Source organism: Typopeltis vanoorti, chromosome 15, assembly GCF_054136105.1.
Source record: "Typopeltis vanoorti isolate ZY-2024b chromosome 15, IOZ_Tvanoo_1.0, whole genome shotgun sequence".
NCBI lineage: Eukaryota > Metazoa > Arthropoda > Arachnida > Uropygi > Thelyphonidae > Typopeltis > Typopeltis vanoorti.
Genome location: NC_143563.1, coordinates 95,243,035 through 95,258,162, shown reverse-complemented (window position 1 = coordinate 95,258,162; position 15,128 = coordinate 95,243,035). Strand labels below are relative to the sequence as shown.

Sequence of the window (15,128 nt, the reverse complement as noted above, 5' to 3'; positions counted from 1 at the left end):
AAACTCGGCAAGAGTGTGGTTAGAAAGGGTGTTAGAGCTAGGTGTTTTACTTGGAGAGTGGTGATTGAGTGGAATATGCTGTCAAAGTCTGTTGTGGGTGCCATGACTGTGAATGAGTTCAAGGCGAGGTATGATAGATACTGTGTGAATGTCAAATAGTTGTGATGGACTTGATGTTTAGGGCCTCCCTCGATGAGTCTAAGGACTCCTTGGAGTTGCCTGTAATAATAATAATAATATTAATAATACATGTGTTAAACAAAGACAAAACAAAAATAATCTATAATAAATACATAACCAAAAAAGTAATTACATGTAGAACACTGGGAAATTGATATAGTAACCTCCTATGTTTACCTAGGACAAAAGCTGATGGTCGAGGAAGACTGCGAAGAAGAAATTATGTGCAGAATTTGACACAGAAAACACAGTGAAGCACTCAAAGCAGATATCCTACTCTATCTTAAAAGAAACATATTTGACAGTTGTATATTTCCAGTCATAGCATAATGGAAGTGAAATGTGGACTTTGACTGAAATGACTAACAAGCTGAGAATTACCCAGAGGAAAATGGAAAGATCACTGCTCAGTATTCAAGATAGAAAGCACAATACAATATCCAAGCAGCAATAGGTAGGTCATTTTGCAAGAAATAATATTCAAAAATGGACAAATTTGATAACTCAATGGTATCTCCACAAATGGAAAGAAAGCTATATGAAGACCAAAGAGACTGTGAGAGGATGAGATTGAAGAGATGTCTGGAACTCAATGGCACAGAAAAGCTCAAGATCAGAAATGGAGAATTTTGGGATGAGGTCTTTGTGCATCAGTGGACAAAAACAAAAAATGGCTGATGATAGATGATGATATCTGTAATTTTTTTATATCACTCCCACACACAAGAGTTTTTTTTCCAAAGCCTAGAGCAATCAATGCCCCCCTTGTGGTGACTGGGGTTAAAGAATAGTCCCAATGTAGCCCATGCACGTTGAAAAGGCAACTAAAATGGGCACCTGGAGGTATATAGCTGGGTTCCATCTTGTAAGGTTGGGTGCAGGGCTAACAACCCTGCCCTGTAAAAACTCAACTTGTTAAGAAAGTCAAAAGGAAAATTAACCAGACAGACTTCACAGAATGACCTGGACAACAGAAAAAGGATGATGAATATTGGTTTGGAAGCTAGAATGTCTCGAGCCTGAACAGAGTGTGTGAAGAACTACAGAGATATAGAGTGAGAATAACAGCATTGCAGAAGGTGCGATGGAAAGGAAGTGGCATATTTAATACCAGAACACATACTATTTTTTACAGTGGAGGAGATCAAAAAGACTTTGGTACTGCATTCTTGTTTGATAAAAAATGGAAAAACTTGGTTCTTGATTTTAAACCAGTTAATGAACGACTTTGTGTACTGAGAATAAGTTTAAGATGTTCAATATTTCACTTACATGTACACACACACACACCAACTGAGGACGCTTGTGAATTAAGACAAGGTGAACTTCTATGAATCACTGGAGAGGATATATGATCAGTCATCAAAACAAGACATTAAAATGGTTCTAGGAGACATGAATGCCAAAATAAGAAAGGAAGAGACCTTCCGACCAATAATTGGAAGAGATAGTGCACATGAAAAAAGTAATGAAAATGGCACGAGACTAAACTGATTTTGCAAGTGGCAAAAATACGATCATATGTACAACCTGTTTTCCACATAAGAAAGTGCATAAATTACATGGAGACTGGCAGATGGAATAATAGAAAATCAGGTAGATCACGTGATGATTGATTGACAGCGTGACAGATATCGTTAATGTAAGAAAGTTTAGAGGAACATATTGTGATACAGATCATTATTTGTTAAGAATTAAATATAAACAAAGAATAAAAATTAATAAGGTGGGTAGAGGAAAGGGAACGTCAAGATATGACATCCAAAAATTAAAAGATGGAAAAATCAGACAAAAATATGTTGAAAGATTGAGAGAAGAAATAAATGAGGAGAAAGAGGACAAATATGTCAATGATATGACTTCTTCTTCTTCTTCTGCAGCTTATCCCACTAAGGTAGGGCTGCTGTTTTAATGAGACTCCTCCACATCCTCCTGTCTTGGGCTGTAACCACATAAGTTCTTCATCCTCAGGTCCTCCTCCACCAGCTCCCTCCATCTCTTCTTTGGCTGCCTGCACTTCCCCCTCACCTACACATCCATCTGCATGATCTTTTTTCCCACATACTTGTCCTTCTTCCCTGTCACATGACCAAACCATCTCAACCTTGCCTCCTGTATATTCGCTCCTAATTTTGTAACTTTCACCGTTCCCCTTACATAGTAATTTCTCAAACAATCCTTTCTGGTCACACTGCACATCCACCTAAGCATTCTCATCTCCTCTACCTCCATCCTGCTGATATTATTTTTCCTCAGGGCCACAGTTTCTACAGCATACATCACAGCTAGTCTCACTACTGTCCTGTAGATTTTGCCTTTTAGAGTGATTGGTACCCTCTTATCACATAGCACTCCAGCCATCTCTCTCTCCAGTTCCTCCATCCAGCTTGTATCCTGCATCCCAATTCCTTCTCAGCCTCTCCATGGTCTTTCACTGTTGAACCTAAGTATCTAAAGTCCCTAACCTTCCTGATGACATTTCCTTCCAGATCTGTCTCTTGGCTGCCATCCACTTTGCAACACATATACTCTATCTTACGTTCAGCCTCATACCTCTCTCTTCCAGTACTTTCCTCCATCTTTCCAGTTTAGCTGCCGCTTCTCTTGATTCTGCACACAGCACGATGTCATCCGCATACAACATTGTCCAAGGCATCATCAATTGTTCAAGGCATGTCTTCTCTCACCATCTCCATCACAATATTAAACAGGAATGGACATAATGCTGACCCTTGATGCAAACCAACTGTTACTTGAAAATTTTTTGTCTCTCCCAGGCAGGTCCAAACTCTTGTCTTCACATTTCTGTACATCTCCTGCACCAACCTGACATATTTCTCTGGTACCTTCTTCTCCTCAGACACCTCCAGACTTCTTGCCTTGGCAATCTATCGTATGCTTTCTCCAGATCAATAAATACCAGATGTAGCTCATGTTCTTTCTCTTGAAACTTTTCCATCATCTGCTGTAACCCAAAGATAGCATCCGTCATCGATCGACCAGGCATGAAGCCAAACTGCTCCTTTGCACTCTCCACCTCCTGCCTCAATCTTCCACCAAGAACCCTTTCTAGGATTTTCACTGTGTGGAACATCAACTTTATTCCTCTGTAATTCTTACAGTCATGCATCCCCTTTATGCAATCTTGTCCCTATCTACCCTTGTAGATAGGGACAAGAGTACTTTCCCTCCACTCCTTGGGCATATTTTCCTGTTGGCAAACTTTTATGAACAGGTTCCACAGCAGGTTAATTCCTTCTTCCCCTAGTGTCTTCCATGCCTCCACTGGGATCCTGGCAAGTCCACCAATTTTTCATTCTTCATTGAGGGCGCTAGTGTCCTTGGTGAATGTGGCAGTCTTGTTTAGTTAGGCTAGAAAACGTGTTTTTAAATTTAAATATGATGTGGCTTTTTGTCTCAAATTGTGCTGCAGTTGTGCATTGGTTAGATACAAGTGTCCTTCAGTGGTGTTATTGTTTGGAACTGTGTTGTATATATTGTGTTTTCACTGCCATTTGTTTCACTACTTCAACGTGTAAAGATAGCAACCAACAAGAAACGTACGTCAGCAGCATGCAGGACTTCTACACGAAAGGCTGGCCCAGCGTTAGATTTTTCGCAATGGATGCGTTGCGGAAACTGTTACATGTATGCGCCGAAGAATGTGAAGGATCTGTGGTCGGTCTGGCTAATGAGAAGAACAAAAATGTCGATGTATGTGAAAAGTGTTGGGATAGGCTGGGGCGTTTAGGAATGGAAGCTGACATTGGGACTGTAGCAGAAGAACTTCGGCAGGAGTTCATGAAAATGAAAAATGACCTTCATCTTCTGCATGAGGAATTGGAAGTGCTCAGTAAGGAGATACTGGAAGTTAAAACTGAGTTTAATGTGTTAAACAGAGAAATTAAGACTACAGAGATTACTTTAGCTGAAGTAACTAGAACAGGATTACGTATGGGTGAGTCTTTGGTGAATGATGCAGTAATAAATAGTATGGGAGTGATTGGGAGTCAACAAAATAAAACCACAAGAGGCCTAAAAGAAATGAGATGTTGTGAGAGTGGGGGTAAGTAAAAGAGCGTTGAATAATGAAAATGAAACTGGGAGAGTTATGCTGAATAGCGTGGAAAATGAGTCCATGAGTGATGCTTGTGTGGACTTGAATGAAGTTAAGGGTGGTAAGATATATGGTGATTCTATTATTAAGGGTATGGAGAGTGGTATACATGAGGAGTGCTTGGCTGGTGGGACAATAGAAAGAGTGGCTTTAGCAATAAAGAGAGGGCATGAAGCAGACAAGATGGTTAGTTATGGTGGGTACAAATGATCTGAGTGGTGGTATAAATCGGGTAAGAAAAGACTTAAGAACATTGTTAGATATTGTGAAGAGGAAAAGTGTCAATGGGAGGATAGTGTGTGTGTATGTATGTGTGTGTGCTGCCTCGTTTTGACAATTACGAGTTAAGTAGATGAGCGATGATAATGAATGATACGATTGCAAGAATGTGCAAAAAAAGAGGTCTGGAATTTGCTGATGTTTGGAGTGTGTTTGAAGGAAAAAGACAGTTGTATGCTAGAGATGGGCTGCATCTGAACATGGAAGGACATAAGCGATTGAAGAAGTTACTGTTTTTTCTGAACAAGTTGAAGTAATTGGGCAGGGAAACTAATATTGAAAAGGTTGAGTGTAAGAGAGAGAAACTTTAGCACTAATTGTATATTTATTGATCCTTATTCGCAGAATAAATTGCAGAAGAGAGGGGATAAAAATCAGCATGGGACTACTGAAATGAGTGACTTATATATCAGCTCTAAAGCCGGTATAAGATCTAGAGGGAATCTGCAATTTTTGTATACCAATGCAAGAAGCATTTGAAATAAGAGAGAAGAATTTTTGGCATTAGTCAGTGCAATCTCATCAAAAGTTGTAGGCATTAGTGAAACTTGGCTGTCAGTAGAAGATGTGGTCACTGGAATTGAATGTGATGGGTACAGTATTTTCAGGGAGGATAGAGAAGATAGAACAGGGGGAGGAGTACTGTTGATGATAGCTGATGTGTTGCAGCCAAAGAAAGTAGTATATCAAGATGATAGACATGTGAATGAGAGTTCATTTGAGGCGGTCTGGTGTGAAATAGTGACCAATGCAACCAAATATACAGTTGGATGCTGCTATAGGCCAGGGAGTACAGGGGGAGATATTGAATTCATGCATCAACAAATTAGTGCAATGAGTGCAGGTTTAGTGATTATTATGGGGGATTTTAATTATGGTGATATCAATTGGAAGGAGGAAATATTACGAAGCAAAAAGGAAATGGAGTTCATATATCTTCTATGAGATAATTACTTGAAACAGCACATACTGAAGGGACACGTGGCGCGAGAGTGTTGGACCTTGTTATTGGTTCAGAGGATATATGCATAAGTAAGGTGTCCTTGTTACCTCCAATTAGTGAAAGCGATCATGTGGTATTGACTTGGGAGGTTGCAAAATCTGTGGATTTTCTTAAGAAGGGGTATATACGGAACTACAGGTTAGGCAATTATAACAAGCTTCGGAGTGAGCTTGCAGCCATCCCATGGCAGAACATATTGCAGGGGAAAGATGTTAGCAGTGCATGGGATAAAATCAGCGGGTATCTGAAGAAAGCAATATCAGATTGTGTCCCCATGGTGAGGAAGTCAAACAAGGCAGACGTTAGATGGATGAGCAGTAGTATCAAGCTTGATCTGCAAAAAAAGAAAATGTTATGGAGAATTTACAAGGAGAAAGGTGATCAGTACACCCATGAACAGCACAAGGTTCAAGCTAGGAAGGTTACCAGCATAGTAAGAAAAGCTAAATCAGATTATGAGAAGACCTTAGCTAAAGAGATCAAGGGTAATCCCAAAGAGTTCTTCTGCTGTGTGGCAAGTAAAAGGAAGAATGACTTCAGAAGGATAACTTTAGGGTGCTGATGGCATTGAGGTGACAAAATCAGATGTAATAGTTGAGTTACTGAATGATCACTTTTCAAAAATCTATCACCCAAGTGAGGATATCTCTGTAACTGTAGCAATAACTAACGTGAGAATTGAAGCTAAGAAATCAGAGGTATTTAATATATTGCAAAATTTAAATGCAAACACTGCTGTAGGCTTAGATGGAATATCAGTTCGGGTGTTGCGTGAATGTGCAAATGAATTGTCAACCCCTCTTACTTGGATATTTAATTTAAGTTTGAACTCTGGTATGGTCCCTAGGGAGTGGAAGTTAGGCAAAGTGGATCCTTTGCATAAGGGTGGCTCTAAAACTGCAGTAGTTAATTACAGACCAATCACCATTTCAGGAGTAGTGGTAAAAGTATTGGAAAAGTTGGTTAAAGACAAAATTCAAGAATGGGTGGATCAAGATATGATACTCTATAGAGGCCAACATGGTTTTGTTAAAGGTAGATCCTGCCTTAGTAATCTATTAACTTTTCATAATAGAATGACATCTGAGTTGGACAAAGGAACTGGCTGCACAGTGGTACTTCTGGATTTTGCTAAGGCTTTTTACAGGATACCCCCATGGAATACTGTTACACAAATTGGAGCAGATGGGAACGGATACTAAATTGGTGATATGGATAGGAGAATGGCTCAGGAAGAGATACTAGAAGGTGGTGTATGGAGGAGCCGAGTTCAGGATGAGGCAGGTGATCAGCGGTGTGCCTCAGGACTCTGTGCTTGGGCCACTGTTGTTTAATTTGTATATAAATGATATAGGAACTGGCTTACAGGGAGATATTCAGTTGTTTGCTGATGATGCAAAGTTGGGTAGCACAATAAAAAATCAAGCTGACGTTGAAAGTTTGCAGGATGATTTAAATAAGCTGGTAGAATGGGCAAAAGGTAATGGATGTCAGTTCAATCTGGAAAAGTGTAAAGTCATGCATCTTGGGATTAAAAGATTACCAGCTGTGTACTACATTGATGGAACAGTACTCCAAGAAATTGATGAGGCTAGGGACTTAGGGGTGTTGGTAGATAGGGAGATGAAGTTCAGAGGACACATTGCTAAGGTGTCCAAGATTGTAAATAGGATTACTGGTTGTTGAGGAACACACTGGCATCCAGAGATAAAGAGGTTATTATTCCCCTTTATAAAGCATTGATACCTCCACATTTGCATTACTGTGCTCAGGTCTGGTCACCTGGATTCCTTGGAGATGAGGAGGCTGTGGAGAGGGTTCAGAGAAGAGTGACTAAGTTGGTGAGTGATGTAAAAAATGCTCCCTACATTGATAGATTGTGGATTGCAGAGGTTGGTTGATAGGTGGAGAAGAGGGGATATGATAGAAACATTTAAATTACTGAAAGGTTTTTATAGTATTTATGCAGGGGAAATGTTTCAGCTCTGTGATAATGATGGAAGAACAAGAGGTCATCCCTGGAAATTAAAGAAGAGTGTGGTTAACAAGGGTGTCAGAACAAGGTTTTTTGCCTGGAGGGTGGTGAATGAGTGAAATTCATTGCCTGACTTAGTTGTGAGCTCTTCATCTGTAAATGAATTCAAGAATAGATATGACAGATATTGTTTTGCTAGTTTGGATCTCCCGCGATAAGTCTACTGACTCCATGGAGATACCCGTAATAATAATAATCCTCTTTATGGCCTCCTTCACTTCCACTCTACTGAAGTTCTGCACCATCCCCTCATAAGGCTGCCCATCTTCTCTGTGAGTCCTCGCATTTTTCTTGTTCAAAAGCCATTCAAAGTATATTCTCCATCTGTTTCTTATATCCACATCCCTCCTTAATACTCTTCCTTTGGAGTCTTTGATCTGCCTTACATGTAAGATGTCCTTTGATGCCTTATTTCTACATTTTGCCAATCGATAAATTGGCAAATCATAATGTCAATGATATGACTATAGATAACAAATGGGAAAGGATTCCAAAGTGGCTGAAGAAGTTCTGGGATTCAGAAACAATGATAAACAAAATGAATGGTATGATTCAGAATGTAGAAAATGTGTTAAAGACATAAATACAACTTGTCTAAAGATGCTTGAATGGAAAACTTGAGCAGATGAGAATGAATATAGAGAAAGACGAAAACAAGCCAAAAAGATGTGCAGAAGAAAGAAGCATGCATGGGAAAAGGCAAGCCTCTAAATGAAATTGAGATTTTGAAGAATAAAGGACAAATTAAGAAAATTATAATAAGATAAAGGAAATTAAAGGTAGATATCAGCCCAGAACAATTTCCTGCAGAGACCGTGAGGTCACCTTGCTTGGTGGAAAGGAGGATATTTTGAGGAGGTGGGCAGAATATTTTGAAGATCTCCTTCAGGACAAAACAAACTTGGAAACTAATGTTCCAGAAGAAGATGAGCTTAATGAACCCTTGGCAAGTATAAGAAAAGCTGAGACATAGGAAGCACCAGAGCTACACAATGTAGAATTCTACACATGATTCTGATTCTACACAATGTAGAATCAGGCCCCGTGAGGCCTAAAGAGAATGAAAAATAATAAAGCATCTGGTGAAGATGGAATACCAGTCGAGCTATTAAATACAGTGATAATCACTACTAATCAAAATCCATGAGTGCTTGTCATATGGGAAACTGAGTCTATGCCTACTGAATGGGATACTGCTATTATCTTTCATATCCATAAGAAAAATGGCAAGTTCTGTGCCAAAATTATAGAGGAATATCACTGTTAGCAGTGACTTACAAAATATTTGCAAGGATACTGGCAGCCTTTTATAGAAGAAATGGTGGGTGCCTGTCGGTTCCCAACCGATGGTACGCGTACCCCCAGGGGTACATGCTAGGCCATTCAGGGGTACATGAAAAATAATCAATAATTTCAGAAAAACAAGTAAACAATTTTACATTAAGATAGGCACCGAACAAAAGTGTCACTATTTAAAAGCAGCTATTTTAAAAACAAGGGATATTTATAGAAATGGGTTTAAAAGGGGGGTATAATAGACCAGATTTTTACAGTATGAACTATAATGGAGAATATGCTACAAGTTTAATATTAATCTGCACCAGTTGTTTGTGGACTTTAAACAAGCCTATGATAACATTAATAGAGATAAGCTATTTAAAGTGATAAGGGCATTTCAAATTGCACCCAAATTGATAAGATCAGTTAAAATGACACTCAGAAATACCATGTGTAGAGTACAAATACAGGGTGAACGCACACCAGAGTTCAGGATAACCAAAGCATTATGATCCGCATACAACTATCATAGACCAACTATCAACAATGCATTTCAACCTATGCCTTGAAAGGGTAATATGAAATGTAATATAAACTGAAGTGGAACTATTATGAATAGAAGGCTACAGCTTTTGCAGATGATGTGGACTGTATTGGAAGGACTGAGAGAAGTCTCAGAGAGGGTTATAGACAAATGAGGGAGGAGTCAAAAAAAATGGGACTACAAACAAATGAAACTAAAACAAAATACTTAATTGTTGCCAGAGATAAACAAAAATTTGAAAACATCCAAAGTGTCACTGTAGATGAAGAAACCTTTGAACGAGTATAGCAGTTCACATATTTGGGTTCAGTAATAACAGAAAGTAATGATGCATCAATTGAAATCACTTATAGAATATCTGCATGAAACAGAGTTTATTATAGTATTCAGCCACTATTAAAATCTAATTTGATTTCGATAAAAAGTAAAATACAGCTATATAAAGTAATCTTCAAACCCATACTTTTGTAGCTGTGAAACATGGACCTGCATGTCTAACCTAGCGGCTATGTGCGTTGCAACCATATGCCTGGGAAAGGAGTGCCCTGGGTTCTATTCCTGTCGCTGACATAAGGAGCTTAGGATCTTTCTCAGAAACAGCCAATTTAGCAGGGCTTTGGCATGGATAGCAGGTTTTTTCTCCATAGTTTATCTAGGGTTATTCCACCAGCAAGCAGGCCCCGTGAGCACACGAGATACAGCTACAGGATATACTGGGAAGCATAGGGCTAGTCACCTTATCCTTGGGATGGGTACAACTTAGAAGAGCGCAAGTCAGCTCTGTAACTGGCCAGTAGGCCTAATATGTAGTAGGGAAAAAAAGTGAAACATGGACAATGATCCAGAGAGATCAAAACCAATTACAAATATGGGAATGAAAGGTATTAAGAAAGATCTTTGGTCCAATTAATCAGAATGGACTTTGGAGAGTGAAAAACAACAAAGCAATAATGGAGAAATTCAATGAAGTGGATATTATTACTGAAATAAAGGTGAGAAGACTGAGATGAATAGGACATGTTCAGCGAATAAGGGATGACAGAGCCATATAAAAGGTCTTCATGTTTGACCCAGTGGATCTAAATCCAGAGGACGACCAAAAAGGAGATGGCTTGACGATGTGGAGGATATATAAATAAAGAAATGGAGGAACAAGGCACAGAATATTGAAGAATGGAAGGCTATCCTGAGACAGGGCTGGGTCCTAAATGGACTGCAATGCCAAGGAGTAGTAGAGCAATCAATGTCATGTATATATGGGTTACATTTAATTAATTATATATTAATTAACATGTTCATGCCAGACACCAGACAATGTTTATTTTATTATACTTGCCCATGAGATCAGATGTGACAAATCATTATGTGTATTTTTTCAGAGGAAACCAAAGGTAACGTATAAGGGAAAATCTGTTGGTACAGGTTAGATAAATATCTGAAAATTAAGACTGTCTATATTTGGATGGCATATTTTAATTACTGAATGTGTTTACAAAATGCATTTCAATGTATATTAATGAAAAATGACCCATTTAAAATTATACTAACACAAATCTCTCCAACACAGAGCATTAGGGTTGTTGTAATAGGGACAGTACAACAACCTATTTCAAATTAATAAGGATATTTATTCTAAAATTCTGATCAAGTAAGAAAGGATGTGAAAGAGCAGGAGAGTAACAAAGGAGAGATCGAATTGGTGGTTATGAATGAAGAAGTGGGAAGCATGATTATAGAGAATGAGAGAACAGGTGTGCAAAACAAACAGGGAAACGGGGAGGTTCAGAGTGGACAGGGGAACATAGCGTGAGAAACATTGATGTTCCAAGAGGATGTGAACATGTGCGTAGACAAAAAAGGAAGGGATCGCCTGGGATCAAGGGAAAATAGTTGGATTTGAAGAAGGTTCTAAGATGAATAAAGAGAAAAAGAAATAGCTCGAGTTAAGTATGAAGAAGTCACATCTAATAAGTTGTATCAGTGAAACTTCCTATAGATCCAGGAATGAGCGTTATGTTTATATACAAATACCAGAAGTGTAAGAAACCAGGCAGATGAAATGGTTGCATTAATTGAGTCTGTTCACCCAAGAATTGTTGAAATAAGTGAGACATGGTTGGAGGAAGATGACATCCTAACAGGAACAGAGATGGAATGTTATGATGTCTTTTGTGCAGATAGCAAGGATAAAAAGGGAGGGAGAGTGCTAGTGATGACAGAGAAAGAGTTATGTCCATACAAAGTAGAGATGCAAGAGGGAAATACTGCCATGAGATTTTAAGACAATATGGTGCGAGATAGAGGTGAACAGATGGATGGATGGTAGTGGCCATGAACTGTATAATCAAATTAGCCAAACAAATAAGAAAAGAGTGATTATTATGGGGAATTTTAATTATGGCAATATAGACGACTCAGATCTAGCGACTCAGAAATTCCTGTATAAGTCTCATTTAAATTAAAATAAGTTTCATTTTCTAATATTAAAGTTTGACATTTGCCTGCACCACTCACTTTAAATTGTCTGTCATTCAAGAACTTTACTGAATATCATATCTTTTGCATGTGCGTGTGATACTTCCACCTACAAAGTGTTGTAAACCTATTGTACATTAGTACTGTGGGTGGGCTATGGGTTTCATTTTTATTTTTTTAATTATTGTTTACATAATATGAAAACTCTGCTCCAGAAACCAAAACATGGAACTTTTTTCAAGCCACTTCTAATCTCCAATAAGCATGGTAATGGTATCACACACCAGATAATGAAATTCACCTCCACTTAAGGACATTTGCAAAACATCCATGCCCATGGTGGTATTCAAACCAACAGTCTGTTGGCTGGAGAGCAGGTACACCATCCACTTAGCCAAACCAGACTGGCATCTATACTTCCCTTTCCTTGATCATTATACTGGAATATACCATCTTATAGTTATTATTCAGAAGCATCTCACATGTTTTTTGTTTTGATAATACCAGTTAAACCATTAAGATAATTTTGTAATTCTATTGATGATCACACCACTGTTTTTTTATGGTGCCCATTTTCAATTCTGTTCAGTTTGAGGTTGCTCCAGTAATACATCTGTTTGCCTCAATCCATAAAGAAAACAACATGGCCATTACTTGACCAAACAATGCCCTAACCATTATGACATTCAACTAAGTTGAACCATCATATTAATGGTTTAATTAAATACATGCCTGGTTAAATAAGTCCCATTAAACCCATCCTTATTCTTTTAATATCCAGGTAGATACTTATTAATGGGATACACCACAGGATGTTAAAGATTACATGACATTAGAAACCTTGTTTGGTTTTCTACATTCATTACATACTATGGAAGCTATGTATTTGACTATAAAGAATCCCTTGAAGCAAATTTTAGAAGGTTTCAGATACTTATAATAATTCAATTCATTAGTGATTATTAGTTTAAAGTTTCAAAATTTTATTCATATCTAACTCCTAAAAAATTGAAATCTAAACTCTTAACATTATAACAGATCATCCCCCTCTTCCTCTCAAACACACAGGTATTAATGTTAACAGAAAATCAATACAAACCTTTACTTGTCCTTGTCCCATTATTGCAGCTAAGGCAGCAGCATCATAAGCAAATGGCTGTGCAGACTGTCCGGGTGGACCAGGTGGACCAGGAGGACCAGGTGGTCCATCTTTACCTGATTCTCCTTGGGAACCACGAGGACCTGGATTTCCAATTAAACCAGGCTGTCCTGAATTACCTGGATTTCCTTGTGGGCCTCTACTTCCTGCTGGTCCCTATATGAAAAAATCGACTTTTTATATGGAACATAATACTATTAATTAGAATCAGAAGAAACATTAAAGAGTTCGTGCATGACAAATTTTTATCAAATATATACCCAGTGGCGTATTTAGGTATTTCCCACACCTAGGCCCGCAGAAAGTGCCGCCCCCTCATATTTAATGAACATGTTGATTTACATGCATAACCTATTTATATCGTAAATTCATAATATAAATATAATTACAAAAACGAGAGCCCAGAAATTTCCGCCGCCCCTCAAAATTTGCAGCTCTAGGCCCGGGCCTATACCTAAATACGCTACTGCATATACCTAAATCATCAAAAACACATACAGACAAGCCTTGCATAACATGAGTTTCATTAATTGTCTTATTCAGTAACCACAGCTTAAAAAAATATATATATACCACTTTTTACTAGTGGTATATATACCACTTTTTACTAGTGGTATATATACCACTTTTTTACAGTCAGTGTGATCTTTTTTATGTGATATTGAAAAAGATTTAAATCCCATGATAAGCTTATCATGCATCAGGTGGATAATAAATATGCATTTGCATGCCCACCTCAGTATGTTCCATGGGAATGGTCCGACTTTGTACCCATAATCAAGTTTTGATCCAGTACTCTGTAATCAAGGCAAGGAACATCTGTCAGCACCCCAAGATGGGGTGTGAAGAATGTTCATTACATTACAGCACTTGTCTTGTAACTGACAAATGTGAGGGAGTAAAGTGAGTTCTTGTCAAATATGAACCCAAAGAACTTAGCTTCTGGTGCAAACGGGATTAAAGTTTGCCCTAGTCTAACTCTTGTCTTTCAATATTCTAAATATCCAAGCAGCTGCCATCTACTCCGTGTAGAATTTTCATACGTAGTCCTTGACCAATACACATCCAAGGGCTGTAGACAAGGTGTAAGACCACCAGGAATAATGGCCACATCAATCTTTAGATCCAAAAGTTGTTTTACTATTTCAGGTCCTAAGTGTCTGCAGAAACTATCCCATACGAGGAGAGCCAAGCTTTGAAATAAGGTCCCCGGCTGTTTCTCCCAAACTGTCTAATCTAATCTCGAAAACCATATCCATCTACCCATTTTCTTGAACTGCTACATGAATTTTCCATAGGAAAATTTCCCCTTCGTCATTGTTTTCCTTTTGAATATTATGTAAGGAGGCAACTTTCTTTCACCTGCAGTAATTGCAAGCATGATTGTGCATCACTGTTTTTCACTTCCAGTTGTGCACATTATCACACTTTTTTCACTTTTTTTTCTGTGATTGTTGTTTGGTGAGGCATGCCGAAATTGTTGGGTATTTGATCGGCATTGGCGATTTGTGATAATACATAGTTATTGCTCTTCCTAAGTTGAATCACATACTAGTAAATATCCATCACTTTACCTCAATATCTTTTGGCATTGTTGTGCAAAGGGATGTCCTTCAACAAAGGGAAAGACTTTTCCTCTTCATGAATCTCGTGATCTAACCACGGCTCACTTTCAGATTTGTGAGACTTATGGCACAGATCTGATCTTAAGCACACTTCATATCTGAAACTGCCATAACAACATTCACCATCTATTTCTTAAAGTTTTAAACTTTTTTCGTGTGTGTGAGGTATATGCAAAACTTTTTAATTCCTTTTTTCATAAAGTAAAATCAGGGGTGTGAGATATATGTGAGAGCAAGATATATTTGAGTTAATGCAGTATATTGGATCCTCAATTTCTTCTAGCACTGAAGACAGATATGTCTAGCTGAGGCTCGAGCATATTTGATGGCAATGAGGTTTGGTGTTGTGGAATAACTGCCGAAGATATTCTATGCTATCTTCTCAGCTTCCTGCTGTGCAATCATAGTTCCACCATGGCTTAAGGAAATGGGG

At 38.3% G+C, this 15,128-nt stretch overlaps 1 protein-coding gene across 1 annotated transcript in view; it reads right to left on the bottom strand.

Moving 5' to 3' along the window:
- LOC150098992 (uncharacterized) overlaps window positions 1-15,128 on the bottom strand; it is a 700,419-nt gene that overhangs the window by 36,118 nt on the left and 649,173 nt on the right. Inside the window, exon 42 of the mRNA XM_090405788.1 lies at window positions 13,011-13,226. Coding sequence (XP_090261914.1) covers window positions 13,011-13,226 — 216 coding nt within the window. The remainder of the gene's footprint in view (window positions 1-13,010; window positions 13,227-15,128) is intronic.